Source organism: Labrus bergylta, chromosome 21 (genome assembly GCF_963930695.1).
Source record: "Labrus bergylta chromosome 21, fLabBer1.1, whole genome shotgun sequence".
NCBI classification, from domain to species: Eukaryota; Metazoa; Chordata; class Actinopteri; order Labriformes; family Labridae; genus Labrus; species Labrus bergylta.
Genome location: NC_089215.1, coordinates 19757095 through 19774571, shown reverse-complemented (window position 1 = coordinate 19774571; position 17477 = coordinate 19757095). Strand labels below are relative to the sequence as shown.

The window sequence follows — 17477 nt, the reverse complement described above, 5'->3', positions numbered from 1 at the left end:
TGGCGTTTAAATCTTCATGGACTGCTGCCTGAACAAGAAGTCCCACATTCAGAATCAAGATTTCAAACAGACGAGACTTAGCCTCACTCAGTCTGTCTCAACAGGAGGCGATGTCTGTAACATCTAAAAATAACTACCTGATGGATTTCTATGGAATTTGGAACACATACATGAGTTGCTGCATTTTCCATTAGCAAGCACAGTGAGGTTGACATTTGTAGTTGTATATGTTTAAAAAAATCTTTGATGGCCTGCAACAAATCGTGCTCGATGATATTGTATTACAGAAAACTAGAAGCCAAAGTGCAGAGATTAATTATGTAAAATGAACAACTTAGAAATGAGGAATATTGTTGGATAAAAGTGGATGTAATATTTAAAAACGACTGGTTTTCCCAAACATCGTTAGTGTTTTTTTACTCATGTTTTTGAATACTCAAATAGTCATGTGATTCTAAATAATCAAAGTGTTCATGCAACTTCCGTTTAATCTTAGAAAAATACATTATTTCCATTATTTTTCCTGCTGCCTGGTTGTTATGCACTACTATTGCCAGCAGGTGGTTGTAGCATCTGAAAGCTGTGTGCTAACCGCTAGCTTTCTGCAAGTGTGAAAGCCCCATAAGTTGATGATGATCATGAAACAGGATGTCACGATATGTCACTGTTTTTTTTTTCTGGTTCTGCTATTTCAATTTGAAAAAATACTGCTTGTGATGATTCAGAATAAAAACTTAAAACACAATGCAATGCAGAAAAAATGCATACAGTCACGGCAATTTAATCTGTTAGGTCAGGAAACACATGAGAATAACATGCAGAATAAATCTGCCTAAGAAAATTAAAAGAAGAAAAAGGAAAACTTTCTTTCTTTCCTGGCATGAGAAAACAACACTAAGAGGGAAAAGGACAACACAGACAGATGCTCCTACAGTTTCATTATCAGCTCTGTGTGTGGGACACCACAGAGGCCACTGTGAAGAGCACTGATCAGCTCTGATTAAAAATCCCCTCTGTTCAAAGGAGCGGATGACATCATCGCAACCAAAGTTTTCTTTAAAGCCTCTGCGTCCTACCCAGAGTGCTTTGCAACGACTTTGAGAAGAGGTGTGGAAATGGGTGGGAGCGTCGCAGGCATCCGACATCCAGCTGCTGCTGTAATTAAAAACCGCCCCCCCTTCAAATATGACACTCAACCTCAAAGTCTCCTTCTGCGGGACAAAACCGACGCTCCACGTCAACACACTCGACGGTCACACCACTTAGCCGCTCCGCCACGAGCCTCAGCACCAAAACATGTGTTAAATGACACAACACAGAGAGAGTAACAAGCAGCCCTGGCATCTACTCTCTGCAACTCGGACCATTAGGACTCTCTCTCCTCCACCGCTGTGTTATCATCAACTGGGCGGTCATGCAGTAAATGACCGGCTCGCCTAGCTCGACTAGATAGAGAAACATTCTCAGCACTTTACTTTTCTGTCAGCAGGCCACCCAACCAACACACTCGTGCTCATCCACCTGCAGCTCACTGGTCAAGCTGTTCAAACAGAACGCTAAGACATCAAGACAAATAAAATGTGCATATTTTTACAGCGGCCATGACAAGAAGTTTCCTGTGAAAAGAAGAGGATACTTTTATGGACACATAAAAACTGCTGCAGATGAAGACTCAACAGGTCAGAAAGAGAGGGGGGAGGAAATAATCTATAGTCTATAGTCTGGTGGTTATGACAAGCGCCCAATGAACAGAGGCTACAGACCTTGTTGCAGTGGCTGTGGGTTCAAATCTGACCTCGGCCCTTTGCTGCATGTCACTAACCCTAACCCTCCCAACACTTCCTGTCTGTCTTCAGATGTCCTATCCACTAAAGGCAAAAAGGCTACACACAATAAAAAGAAAGAGAGAAGGGGAGAAACTTCTCTGACTCAGAAACTGGAGGACAGGAGAAGTCTGCAGGTTTCCTGGTTCTGCAGGTATATAAACTGTGAGTCCATGCCATAGACTGTAAATATTACTGGACGAACCCTGACCCGTCTGTTACATAGGCAGCAAATGAGTCCAATCGAGGGCCGCATCCATATTGGATTTGCAGTCTCAACCTAATTTCGGATCAACCTAGCAACAGCAGTAAGGCGGGACCGCCCATTCAGCTCGACATTAGCAGTCCACTTCACAGCATAGCTAACAGCTAGGCTGCTATCATCAACTATTCCTGCTCGTCCTGAGAAAACTCTACAAACAGTAAGTTAACATTTAACTTTTCTACAACACAGTTAAAACAAATTATATTCAACCCAAATATCTAATTAAAGTCTTAAAACTACACTTTTTTAAATATACAGTCATGGTTATTAGTTATTTGTTAGAGAAGTTAGACTTTGTCAGTGTCAGCAGAGAAATACATTAACAAAGTTTTATCCATAGACTGTAAATATGAGACATCCAGAAGAAATCAATATTACAAAGCATACAGTTCATGTTACTGTTCTGACAAAAAGAGGAATGTCTGTGTCTTATATTTACTGATGTCAACAGCGATGACGGTGAACATGACAATTGAAAAATAATTATTTAGTATTTATTATAAGACATTTGTTTTCTATAGAACCCCGTGAAGTCATGGAGTCTGTGGACAGTGTCAGCTTCACAACAAAAACTTTAAGTATTAGAAAAAATAGTGTTTAAGACTGGCATCTATTATGATGAGTTACAGCTACCTTGTTCAATATTATTCCTGCAGATGTGGCTCATAACAAAAACACACCCTGAGCTGTCACATATAGTTAACTGTACATTGTGTCTTGTCTGAGGCATTAATTGAACACCTTTGTATTTCTCCTAAAGACACAGTGTGGATTATTGGTGACTGGTCCGTCGAGGTGCCCAGAGAGCTGCAGAGACAGAGGAAGAAACCTGAGCCTCAACAACATCTGTATTTGTTGGTTCTTCTGGGGTGGACTTCGGTTGCTTCTCTTCAACAGCTCGCTGTGAGGGAGGTCTCCCCCGGATGGACTGAGTGATGACACCCACAGGCTGAGAGCTGAGACAGGTTTTAAGCCTCTTGACAAACCGTTACACCGCACCCGCCTGTCAAGCTGGTCAGCTACACGCCTTATTGTGAATAACTCTTATCCTTCATCAAATCAAACGACCCCCGTACAGTGTGTGTCCATCGAGACATGAGCTAATCACACCTATTTGTTTGTTTTGTACCAAGCTGTAAACATGTTCATCTCTGCTGTAAAAACAGACTTTTTGAATGTGGTTTTTCAGTATAAATAAATATTTCTATATAAATGCACTCCTTTATGTCTACTTATGAGTATACATTTCAGATTTGAAATGACAAGACTAAAATGTGCATTAATGCTCAACTCAATAGCTAAGGGAAGGAAGTCTACTTTTACACAACTTCTTATTCCTTTGACATTTTTTTTTTTACCAAATACTAATGTAGTTCATTTCTGAAAATGGGATGGAAGTCATTGCAAAATTTGCCCTTAAACACAGCCCCATTCTTAAATCAAGATACATGGAGAGTAAATAAGATCAATAACTTGTGAATAAACACACAGTTAGTTCCCTGATCAATATCACATAATATCAACTTCTCCCATCTAAACTGGACAAGTGATTTTAAAATGGGAAGAAAAGGGTTTGATTGCAAGTTGTTTGGAGGAGATCTATATAAAAAGCTAAAGACCCAGCTCTTTCATGAATACCTCCTAACTTAATGATGATGACGACGATGGTTTTGATATTATTGATGATGATGATGGTTGTGACGATGGTTTTTGTTTGATAATGACAACTTATAAGATGGTTTCTATACTGATTAGAGCGCTCTAGAAACTGCTGTCATTGTTGTGCTTTGCCTCTGGTCACTTCCTGTCAGCACCTGTGTGTCCAATCAGACTCAAAGCTGATCGTTTGCTCTTACTGACATTGTTCTCTTTTTTCTAGATCCTTGCTTGTGTTGTTCTTACTCTCTGATGTACGTCGCTTTGGATAAAAGTGTCTGCTAAGTGAATTGTAGAATTGTAGACCTCATGTAATTAGAGTATATACAGAGGTTCACACATGCCTGCAGTCTGCATCACTCATCATTCACAGTTCCTTAGTGTACTGAGTGGCTGGAGTCTTGAAGTCTCCCAGACTTAACATAGACCTGCTTGTGTGGTAGCAGGATGAGTTCCATGTACAGTAACAGCCTAGAGGAATATGTGTGTGTCTAAATATGTGCAAGTATATGCAAGTGTGTGTGTGTGTGTGTGTGTGTGTGTGTGTGTGTGTGAATTCAAAACCAGCCCGAGGCAAAGAGAGGAGCTGATCCTCCAGCTGCATCACCTGCAGGCTCCCCCCCCCCCCCCCCGGTTTCCTTCTGACTCATATTGGCTCCTCTCTCTCTCTTCTCTTAATCAAGTCTCAAAGACAAGACGCCTCATTCCATCACAAAGAGGATTCAGCGAGCGAGAATATTAGAGCCGTCCTCCTTCATTTCAGTCGCTCTACAATTTTTGCATACAATGCTTCAGTGAAAATCCCTCCATACTCCCTGTAAGCTTGTCTCTGATCCTCTGTGAAGATGATTCCATAGTGGAAACAAGTGAGAGATCTTAGCTTTCACTTTAACTCGCCGGTATGGGGTATTGTCAACTAACTTTTTTTTATTTAAGGGAGCTTTCAGAACAAAGTACATCTGTAGACTGAAATACTTAGACTTTCATATTGTAAAGCTCCTTCAAAGGCAGGCAGTAAGGAGGACAGTAAACGGACTTGAGCTTGTACAGCGCTTTTCTTGTCTTCTGACGACTCAGCGCTTTTACACCACCTCCCTATTCACACACTGATGGTAGAGGCTGCTATGTGAAGTGAGCATCAGAAGTAACTAACCCGATTCATACGCCGCCGACGAAGCATTGGGAGCAATTTGGGGTTTAGTGTCTTGCCCAAGGACTCATCGGACGTATTGCTGCAGGAGCTGGGGATCAAACCCGTCGACCTTCCAGTTGAGAGACAACCGACTCTACCAACTGAGCCACAGCCGCCCCAAGCAGAGGGCTAAAGAAAATCAAGTAAATGACTGAATCTTTAAAAATTTAACAGCGCTCATTTGTAAACGCTAACGTCTATGGAGCAGAGTCTGACTGGAGGACAGACACAGTCTTCAATGACTCTACTTAGACGGGGTTAATGGTCATCACTGAGAGCATTCAAGGAGGTCATCCACAACAGATGAGGTAGATCTTTTATATTATTCGTCTCATCTTGTCACCTGTAAAACTCAAAGCCCATTAAACATCAATGGGCAATATTGACAGTTTTAAAAAGGCCTGAACTAAAGGGGAAAAACGATGTACTGTGCGATTACATATTGAATTATTGAATGCACAAACATCAATTTATTTGATAAAATGTTTGAAATGCTTTGTGTGCCTGAGTGAAGCACTTTGATTTGTCTGAAAGATGCTCCATAAATAAACCTACCTGGTCTATTGCAGCCCCCTCCCCAGCTGTGGAATCTACAGTGAACACTTGTTGCTTTCATTCGTCAGCATCTTTAAAGTTTTTTCATATCTGTGATGTTTAGTTCACTTTGCTTTTAGGAAAGCTGTGACAAAAACGTGGGAGGGGATTCAATTCTTTAGTGGTCCTCTGTCCTCGCACCTCGCTCCCGTTAGAAACATCTTCAGGAGCATTATTTGGTGCAGTGATTCCAAGACTTGAAGTTGGAAGAATGTGCAAACTCTACATTGCAATGATTAATGATCACAGTAATCAATATGAATGCTTTTCCAGCTCATGAGTTCTCCATGTAAAGATCCATCAGATTAGGTGGGAGAGCTTTGGAACTAATGCTGATTTATGTTAGCCTTGAGGGAAGATTTAGAAGGACTTGATGTATGCTGTGTTACGATGAGCAAGTGTTTTTATCATTTCAATTTCTGACTTTTTATAACAGGTGACAGTGGAGTTTACCACATCTTCAGTATTTGTGTAACAAAATGTTTCAACCAAAATCTTGGACCCATGTTGAGATTTGTTCCCAAAGAACCAGAAGATGCATCGGATGGGAGTCCACACATCCTGGGTGGGCTTTTCCCTCTTTTCGGCGTGTCCATATTTATCTTTAGGGAAAGGCGGGCGTGATGACACCCAGCAGGCTCTGGCATTCGGCGAGATGATTAAAATGTTCATTTACACCGACCTGTCCAGGCGATGACAATCTGCCACACACCCCTGCCGCGTCCACATGGAAACCCCTCGGCGATATGACGCCACAGTGTGCATAAATACACAAACACATATGCGAGAATCGGGCGGTGACCACCCGGCCCCCACCTGTGACTAATAATAATATGCGATGTCACCTCTCTTGTGCCAGGTAAATAAACAGTGTGTGTGGGATTAATTCTCATAAATACACACACACCTACACACAGAGAGAGAGAGAGAAAGACCACCCAGTGCTGTCAAAATGAAAGTCGCTCACACCTTTGAGCCAGTAAACAGGCCCAATCTGTTGGATTAAGACCTGAGAGGCTAAACAGTGTGAGCTGTTCAGCCTCTCTTGTTGTGATCCGGTGTAATGTGTGGGCACAATTAAACTCATTTCACAGAGAATGACTCATCATTTGCTCTTTTACAGTCTCCCTACCGGCGAGTAAATAGATTTATAACACAAACCACTTACAAATCGGTTACAAAGGGTTCATACACACCTACAAGCCGCTAATGCACAGATTAATTTAAGCCTCACACACACACACACACGTCCACAAACATCTGAACATACACTCACTCAAAGAGACATGGGACTCCTCCAACCAAAAAACAATTAACACCATCTCATGATGCACACATATGCACAATCGCCCTGACAAAACACATACCTACACACATTTACTTTCTAACGAGCCCCCTATCGCCATGGTGACCTGCTTTTCTCTCATTAACCCCCAAACACACTGCGTTAGTTAACAAGTAATGAAAATCCACCTCCATGTTAACTCAGATGCACACAGACACACACATACACACACGCAGCCTTGTAAAACAACTCTGCTACACACGTCGTCCGTTTTTTTATTAATATGTAACCGCACATTTATGCACACATGAGGCCAATAAACACAATCATGTTACCCACACAGCTGACACCTCAAAGCAGGAGTCCTGACCTCCCCCGCGGCCCTACAGGGGGGCCAAGTGAGGGCGCGCACAGCGACAGTAAACGGGGATCTATGTGATGTGTAATGAAGAAGTTACACTCTCCTATTAGCAAAGGCAAGCGCTGACAAATGCCTCTCGTTCACTCATTAACGCTGCCGGCTCTCGGAGGAAGCAGGAGAGAACCGAAACACGGCGAGGGAAGCTTTATTGGGTTTTTAAACAGCCGTGTAATCCATTTCCTTATAGGAGATGAATAAGCTGCTGTCCGCTGCGGGTTTATTTATGGGCAAATTAAACACGTACGCACTGACAGGCAGGAAAAAGCAGAATGAATCCAAGTACAGATCTGTTCACTTAGAACCCCGGAGGAGAAGAGACGAGACGGGGGAAACAAGGATGTACTTTGTGTTTTGATTTCTCAGGTCACATGGTATTTATTAATCTATATATGATACATTACACATGTTTGATTGTTGCATTAAAATTGTACAAATGTCTAATCCAGGGAATGATGGAAGTACATACCACTAACACATCTGGTTTACACTGTACATATACATAATCACATATATTTCCTAATACATTTTTACAGATGTGTTTCTATATATGGAAGCGTTTGCATTCATATGGGGTAAAAAAAAAAAGTCGGCCTGGCTTCTTCTTATTATGAGATAAAGATCGTAATGATCTCCCCATATGAATGCAATACGCTTCTGTAGGTCCTTTAATCGTTACGTCAGAATTTTTCTGTGCACCACCTGTCTTATAACGTGAAATAACACCCTACAATATCTGATTCAAGTCATTCCCTTATGCTACAACCCATGTGTGATTTACACATTTGTGCACAATCTAAAGTCCCATCTATCTGTGTACAAAGTCTGTCTACTCTTCATATTATTATTATTTGATCATTTTGTTGTCTGTCTTTTTCATTTATAGGAGGTAGGAAATGTGGACTCTCTCTCTCTTTAATTCCTGAATGTCCCTAAGAACTTTATTGTAATAGTTAATGGTTAATGTTTCAAGTGAGGGGTAGATATGAACCCCTAGGTATGTCAAATTGTAAGCAACAGGAATGCTAAAGGAAGTTACCTGCTCGTCCAATTCATTTTGTATCCAGACATATTGTCAAAGTTCTCAAAGATCTTGAGTAGGTGTGTCAGTGATCTACTCATTTCTATTTACTGATCACTTCTTCTCCGTCTCTCTGGCTGTTAACTGCTGTACTCTGATTATTCTGTGCAGATAAAGTATCATAAAGCTTGAATGAGTAAATTCAGTCTTGTCTGTGTTTACACAGAGCTCAGAGGGACTTTGATGTCACAAAAAAAAGTCATATCTCATCTATATATTTATTGATTCTAAATATGTTTTTAAATCTTTCTGTAGCAATGTTTTCATTGTTGCATATAAAATACAGAGACTGCAGCTTGCGGGGAGCCGGTAGCCTAGCAGTTAGTGCGTGCACCCCATGTGCAGAGGCTGTTGTCCTAGAGAGCGGGCGCCACGGGTTCGAGTCCTACCTGTGACTCCTTTCCTGCATGTCATTCCCTGACTCCCTATATCCCCGGTTTCTTTTTCTTTTTTTATCTTCTTTTTTTTAAACTTTTATTCACCAAAACTCACAATAAAAAAACAGAGATACAAACTGTGGTACGATACAGTTTTGCAAGCAGATTTAGATCAAAACAAACAAACAAACAAACAAACAAAACAAAAGGAAAAGGGTCAGTAAATAAAATGAATGAATTAGAAAGAGGGACAAAATAAGTAAACGAGCAAACAGGACAAAGAAAAACATGGGGACAGTATAGTAACACAATTATGTAAAATCAAACTGGTGGGATAGGTTGTACACATGGTGGCGATTTTTGGTGTTATTTGTTTGTTTTTGTTTTGTTTTTCACTTTGTATGGATGTAGACATGATGATTGCCAAATACAGACTCTTCGTAAATTATATTAAAATTGTTGCGCTAATTTCCTCTCTCCCCGGTGTTTGATTCTATCCACTGTCTTCTCTTTAAAATAGTGGCATAAAAAAGTTCAGAAAGAGACTGCAGCTTGAAAATACATCAGAAATAAGAATCATCACCCCCCCATCCCCCCCAAAACAAACCCACCCAGCTCAAATCTGTTTCAAGGACAGTTCCAGGGGGTTGTCTTCATTATCATTGGAATGACTAACTGAGTAGAAAAAAAGGTCAAATAGTCAGGTTAGAATAACAACAGCAGGAGGTTGTATGAATGCTAAAGGTCATTTTTTCCTGCTTTGACTGTGTCGACAGAAATGTGAATTGATTCAATTGAATATTAGACTGCCGTTATAAAACAGAGAGGAAATAGAAATATCACAAAGCCCCTGAAGAGAAAATGGAAGAGAGGGAACACTGTAGCTTAACTAACCGCCCTCTGACCCTCCATCGATCTCCTTGAGTGTCCTCTTCATGCCCAGCCAGCACTTGAAAAGGTTCATAGCCTCTGATTCCAATAGCAGGCTATTTTCTGCTCCAAAGCTGGAACATCAAACATCTCAAAGGAAGGAGGTGAAACCTGTTTCCCCAAGTCTCTCTGACTATCCCCGCAGGGAATCGTTCCCCGAGGTAAAGCAGTCAGTCAAAACAGCGGTGCGGACCATTAGAGATCCCCCCGGGAGAATGAAGAGCCTTCAAACATTATCTCCTCGGAGACATTGAGCTCCGACTGAGGAGGAGACAGCGAGGTTCTCTGAGCATGTTTTCTTATCCGGTCAGAGACCTCGTTAGTAATCCTGACCCCCTATTGTTGACTTCAAAAGTACTCCATCTAAGGCCAGTCTGGCTTAAACTCTTACTTTCCCTATTACCCTAACCTGTGTTTCAAGTCTACACACTCCCACTGCTGGAACCCTTTCTTTTCCTAGCATTACAGAGAAATACAAAACCATGACAAGTAGTCATTGAAATAACTATTATATAAAGGCATGCCCAAAGACAGCCATATGTAAACAACAATGCTGAAAGCAAAAGCTGTAATGATTTAGAAGCCCCTGAAAACCAGCAAGAAGACAGGACCCCTCTTTTCAAGTGAGAACATCAGGCTAACACCCCTAAAGGGGGAGCTCGGCTGGTAACGCTATGAATAAGACAAACAGACAAGGAGGAGTTCCATGAAAGTCTTTCAGGATCTTATTCTTCAACTTTCTAAGAAATGATTGACAAGAATAAGATTTCTTTCCACGATTTACATTTTGTGGACTAGAAGGGGGCGGTCTCAATACACACGTTTAATCATAAGCTGATTTCAGAGGCTGCTGTGCAAGGTGCCAACATGGCCGTCAGGTTTTCATGTTCATACGCACATGCACACACACCAATGGCTGTCTCTTTGCTAATAATTTGAGTCTGTATCTTTCCTAAGGACACTTCTACATGAAAGTGGTGGGAGACAGGGATCATGTCGGTCAGGCTCTGGTAGGGTTTTCACAGGTCGGCTTTGAGATTTGGTCCCAAGCAGAGAAAGATGAAGTCAGGGCAGAATAATAAAAAAACAGTTGGAAAAGATACAGCGTCTGGTTGAGGTGTCTCATGATCATCAACACTGTTTAGACTTTAATTTGAAGTTTACTGCAAGGCACTGATCTGCTACTAGAAAATGTACAAGTATGAAAAATCATATTTTTCTTCCAGGCCAACAATCAAAGATCAAAACCGGTGCACGTTCTCACAAACCTTCACGGATCCTCCAGAGCCTGGAGCGGTGTAAAAACGGGGTTGTGTGATAATTCCTCATGTTGTGCTTGGTGTATCTCCCTGGAGATTTCTCTTCATCACAGTAAACATGACTGTCACTGTTACACTACAAGTCCCCGGGGCTTCTGATAATGGCTTCTCTTAATGACGCACATGTAGAGGGATGCACATAGACCCATATGTAGGTATATAAAGCCATGTGGAGAAGTCACTTTGACATCACACATAATGGAGCCCATTGATTTGGAATTTGGAAGTTATACAAACGTCTCTGTATACATCCTGTCCTCTACTGAAGTGATGCAGGTTTTAAATATGAGTGAATTTCAGGCACTTTGACAATACTTGTACAGTACTGTCAGAAGAATGCTCACACACTATTCATTGATATGAAAGTTGGAGAGGAGAGGGGGAAACCCTCCAAACTAACAGGCGCCATGCAGGAAAAATCTTTTCCATTTAACTGAAACGGTAGAAAAGGAAAGCCGTCTTTTCGCGGGATGTCAGTGGGTCTGACGTCGCCTGAAGAGCGTTCCAAAGATCACATACTCAGCGCTATCATTAGACAGGAGGGGTTTCAAAAAGGCAGCGCACTGATCATTGAGAAGTCTGCTGACAGCACATGAAAACCAGTGCTTGTGTATCAATTCATCCCCGTTTTCTCTTTATACCCCCGTTTTTTTTTTTGTTTTTTTTTTGCTCCCTCTCAAACATGACTTCTTCTCCTTTACCCACACGCACACACACCGTATTTCATCCAAGTGCGGTAGTCGACATCAAAGAATGATGGAACGTGGCACATCATTAGCGGAAGACAAAGGCGAGGGAGGATGAAATCATTTAGACGCCGCTGAGGAGAGGGAATTACTACGCCTGTCGCGGTGAGGGGAGCCGAGATGGAGCGAGTGGGAACGATAGGAATGAAGGAGGGGTGAAAATGGAGAGAGAGAGGAAGAGGGTTCAAGGAGAATGAAAAGTCAACATAAAGGAGACAGATAACAAAAGGCGGCAGAAAAAAAACAAACAAAGAGGAGCGCCGCAAACTTAAAAGACAGTGAACCGGAACCGATTTGTCAAGACTTTTTTGAGCTAGGTGATGACTATTTCCTGATAAAATAGGTGAGACAGGATCCACGCTTCTCCCTCCAATTATCTCCCATCGTCAGCGTTCCTCCCCACTGAGCTCTCCTGTGGAAGCGGGACTGGCGGCCTTGTTTGACAGGCTGAACACAGTAATTGCCAGGAAGCAATGGGGATGAAATGTGAAGCTGCTGTTATGTTTTAAACATGTTGTTGAAGGCCGAAGCTGCACAGGTCTGCACCCCGTTAACAAGGAACAAATATCATTTGACTGAACTCAAGAAGATGAGAAACATTGATGAAACGGTGGTAAATGTGCTCGTTAAAACAGAAAGTCTGTTTTCTAACTTTGTTTTTGTTTTTTTTAAAGGCACAGTATGTAGATTCCACCTCCAGGGGGCTCTCAATCAATACAATAACAAAAAGATGATGTTGAGGGTTGTGGGGAATCATGGGAGTTCTCTCTGCTACTCCACCTCCACACCCCAGATGAAAACGAACTCCGAGTTGACCGAAGCAAAGACAAACGGGCGAAACCGACCAGAGGAAGAGAATTGTTGCCGATGATGTATCCAAGCATAATTTACGGTTTTAACACAGCAGCACATACAGCAACAGTACGGCAGCTATCAGCAGCAACTCCCGCTTCATGTTAAGGACTTTGACGTAATGTCTGGTGTTTCCACGGCAATGATAAACATTCTGTCTGTCATGGCGGCGTCCGACTGTTTGGGTGGGTATGGGGTTAACTGGGATGGGTGGAGGCGGGGTTTATTAGGAAAAGACAGGAATGGGGTTTACAAAAGATGACCATAGTACAATCTCAACTCTTAAGCCAACTGTATGTTTTCTTATCTTCTGTAAAAACCAATAAAGACATTTTGGAGAAAAAAAAAATTACGGAAATCTTTGGCTTTGATAACTTTTGGAAAAATTTGAGGTCATGTAAGTACTCGACAAAAAAATATAATATTACACAGGTTTAGTCAAGTTTCAATTCATTTCGATATTTTAATGTAAACATTCTAATAAAGTTCTACATATCATAGTTTAACTAGTTTGGTCATCAATCCTGTCATTTAAAATAACATGACATTCAACAAATGTATTGCCAGGCTCTCTGCAGCCTCATTTCCTCAAACTGCTGGACCACCAGATCTGCCATGGTCATATCAATGATAAACTTAAAGACAAAAATGATTCTGTAATAAACTGGAGTTTTTATTTTTCTTCCATCTTAATGAATACATAACTGAGATTACAGTATCTCCTTAAAATGTGTGTGATTCAAAGGACTTTGTTCCTTAAAAAGTCATAATAAAACATGATATTACAAAGTTGAACACGTCTCTTTACCTCTGTGGTCTCACAGAGAAAACCAGCCATAAAATGCATCAGCACATAAAGCCTTCAGGGCCACACAGATAACTGCTCTCCCTTCCTCCCCTGAAAATGCAATTAGCTATTATTGTGGCCCTCTATAATCTGCCATGTTCATTTTTTATTTGCCTTTGATACAGCGGGGGGCTTATCTCGCCAGTCTTTACACAGAGCAGCGATTTACATCCCCCTGGCAGAGCGAAAAACAAAGTCAAAGTTATCCCATCTAGTCAAAAACAAAAAAGAGGAGGAAGAAGGATCAATCAGAGTAAGAGGAGTGAGAGGCTGGCTCTGTGTGACGGGGCGTCAAGCCGTGGTAAATGTGAAGACTCCTCTGAGAAAAGTATCAGTAGCGGTGAGGGATGATGAGCTGATGACCTTAGTGTGTGTGTCTACAAGACGTTCTGTTTGAGAGCGAAATGAACGGACTGGGACTCAGATATGAAATGTAATTTCAGGTCATAATGATGCAGTGTGTGTGTGTGTGTGTGTTTGTGTACATGTGTGAGTGTGTGTTTACCATCATTGCCCTGGCTCCCCTCTCTCTTAAGCATCTGCACCGCCCCCACATACTTCTTCAGCTGGACCTTCAGGACCTCATTCTCCCTGCACACACACGAGCAAACACACACAGATTAAAACCACAACACGTAAAGTAAGAACACTTTTACTACATCACATGCAAGCATTTAAGACCGTTTAATGTCAGGTACCTTTGCTAAAAGCTATGAGATATTTCATAAAGGTTCGTGCATACACACAATATAATCATCAGCATAGAGTGACAAAGGATTCATTTTTCTGTCCGACACCTCTGGGAGCTGCACCCGGGCCGGTAACAGGAAGTTGTTTACTCGGTTTTGTGACAGCGCGTGGCAGAAGGACACGGTGTGAAACTTGTTGTGACATCCCGTCACCTGAGAAACGATGAAAATTAAAAAAAAAACAGTCCAAATCTAATCCAGGTGGTAACACCGAGACATATTTAGAGGGAAGTGTCTCTTGACTCGCATTTCAACCTCTCTGCAGCACGAGTAAGAAGGTGGCCAGTAACAGGTGGAGCAGAGACATCAGAATGTGAGGAGCAGCTCTGTAGGTGGACTGACACATATTTGGATATGCCTTTTTCAAAACTGTGGAGGAACTGCAAAAACAAAGAATAAACTACAGCATGTCAATCTTTCCCCTAATAAAAGAGGTCAGAGGAATGTTAGGTAGAGAAAGGATTCACTGAGGGTAGGGGCGCAAAGATGAAGGTTTAGGTCGATTGAAAAGTCAGACTTAAAAAGCCTCATTCTCAGAATTATCATTCAAACAAAGTCAACCGAGGTGGTAGTTTGTTAAAGCATCATAAACACAACAGATCACAACTATTTATGAATAGATAAAGACTGCAGTCGGGGAATCAAATTCAAATCAAAATAGAGTCCGGGAAAGACAAGAGGGAGACATTGAACACACATCTGGGATGCTGTGATTAAAAATTCATTTCAAATGTCTCACTTTCAAACTCATGAATACACACTTTTTTTTTTACACTTCATATGATTCTAAATGCTCATAACAAGAAATCTGCTGACTGTAAGAAGAAACATGCATAGACAGCTCCATGAATATTAGGCTTTTGAAACATTCTCAAAACTCCAGAAAACTTCCAAGCACAGAGCTAAGTGCTCGGCCCAAACAAAGCCCGACAACGACCCACTATCAATCTCTACTCAAAGCAAGTTTCACTTCACCCACCTAAGCTGACTAGACCAAAGTAGTTATCAGATCAGGGCTTGTTCTGCTGGCCGTTTCAGATTCAGACTCTTTTAATCTTGGATTCGAGTGAAAATCCCGCCCCTGCTTGATTTTCAGCTTGCAATCATCAGAGGGTGTGACCCGTGTCAAGGGACCCCTCTTGGTGATGGGTGCTAAGGCTGGACCAGTTGAGAACCACTGCTTTAATAGAATCAGTGGGTGCTTTTGGAGGGCTGTGTTCTTCCGCCACCTTAAGGTAACCCAAGGCCCAAATATGTTGTACCCTTCTATAACAAGTTCTTGTGATCCCTGTCATTCAGATTTATAAACTGGGAGCAAAGTATGGATATGGACTTTCATGGATACATTGACTATGAACGATTACTGGTAGAAATCATATTTAAGGCAACAACTGTCATCATACAGTAGTAGCTAGTATCATGAAAATGTCATAAACACCACACTGCGGCTGCCTCATTTCGTCATGTCTTCACTTCCAACCAAGACTCCCCACCTGTCCAACGTGGAGAATGTCGGGGGGAGGAGGGGTCTGACACTTCAAATGTAAATCAGCCACATAAGATAGAGAAGTGGTATATTGATTGGTGTACATGCATGGCATCAGAGTTACAGCCCATCCAAGATAAAGTCCTGCATCAACAAAGCTTTGATCAGTGTGTGTGTGTGTGTGTGTGGGTGTGTGTGGGTGTACTGTGTTTGCATGTGATGGACTACAGATAAGAACACAGACATGCGATACACTGATAAAGCAGTGAGAGACAGAGGCCGGTCTCTTAACAAACCAGAACCGGTTGAACATCATCGACTTTGGGGAGCTAATCAATCAGAGCTGGAGTGCCGCTTTGTGCCCTTGGCGGTTAAATTTAACAGCCTTTGTCTTGCTCCGCCACTGTCCCCCCCCTCTCCTCTCATTCTCCATGGGTGATTTCGGTGCCCTGCTTATCAGTCCTCATTCCCCAGCAACAAAAGAGTCGCCTGCCGGGAGAGCTCCTGAATCCACACGACGAGCTCTCAGAGGAGACGTCTGCGCTGTTATCAGAATCACCCGCAGCCCAGACGCTGCTCCAGCCTGATTAAATTATAGCTGATACACACCGCTCGCTCGCTCTAAGTGTGTGTGTGTGTGTGTGTGTGTGTGTGTGTGTGTGTGTGTGTGTGTGTGTGTGTGTGTGTGTACACGAGTGTTTATGTCAGCGCTCGGGCAGATACGCAGACATTCTTATGTGTCTCATTTAACTGAAAATGACTGTCGTGGCTGTAGTCTCACAGACAGAAACATTACAGTGTTAAATGAATTTAGAGTGAACTGACAACTATACTCATAAATAATCACTTCTACGTATAAATACCTAAGTACCTAAACTCTTTACTCTCTTGTGTTCCTTTCATTACCACACTGACAAATATATTACAGTTTTTAATCCTTAACATTTCTCTTTAAACACACAAAACTCCATGTTTGTGTTGGCTGACAACCTTCTTACAGAGTTTTTAAAATCCACAATAACCAAAATTTTGAAATAAGATTGAATAGGATGCATTACATGACTAGATGTAAAACACTAACGCTTTAACTCTGCTGTTAAATTTGGCTCTAAACTTACTTTTAGCCCATTGTAGCTATTTCTTAGACGTACTGAAAAAACAGTTTTGACATTGAGGACTCTGACTCTGAGGAAGACGGGGTGCGGTGAAATGTTAAGTCCTTTGCACCATAATAAATTAGCCTTAAGTGATTCCTTTGCTCCAGAACTTTCTTTGGATCCTGCCTCAGAGAAGGAGTCCACTGAATTAGATTGTGCACGTCTGAGGTCCTTCTCTGAGAGCACCGACCGTCATTTGTGGAGCGGCTGAAGCACAAGAGTTTCCTTCTACTTAGCTTTTTGATCTGCAACTACAGTAGTGTTGAGGTGACATATAGTAACCCAATAAGCCTTTAGCTTATATATATTATATATATTTTTTTTTACACTTTAAACCCTTTCAAGTTACTCTGAGGAACTTTGTGTGTGTTGATTTAAAGGCTAGGTATTTAAACAAAGATTGGCGGTTATCAAAAGGTCAGCGGAATAGCAACGTTTTTTTAACTGTTCATTGGATGTTTATGGATGTATTATGTTCTGAATAAATCTTTTAACTGGATTTAGGGTGGTGGCTGTGGCTCAGTTGGTAGAGTCGACGCTCAGTTGGTAGAGTCGACGCCTCACAATCGTCGAGGGTTCGATCCCCAGCTGAGCCCTGCATGGCTCCCGCTGCTTCGCTGGCGGTGTATGAATGGATTAGTGTTGTACTTACTCTCTGATGTACGTCGCTTTGGATAAAAGCGTCTGCTAAGTGAATTGT

At 41.8% G+C, this 17477-nt stretch overlaps 1 protein-coding gene across 2 annotated transcripts in view; it reads right to left on the bottom strand.

Moving 5' to 3' along the window:
- The window catches only part of snx29 (sorting nexin 29), a 165257-nt gene that overhangs the window by 114104 nt on the left and 33676 nt on the right, over positions 1-17477 (bottom strand). For both annotated transcript variants that reach the window (XM_020642566.3, XM_020642567.3), the window contains exon 14: positions 13891-13976. In XM_020642566.3, coding sequence (XP_020498222.1) covers positions 13891-13976 — 86 coding nt within the window. The remainder of the gene's footprint in view (positions 1-13890; positions 13977-17477) is intronic.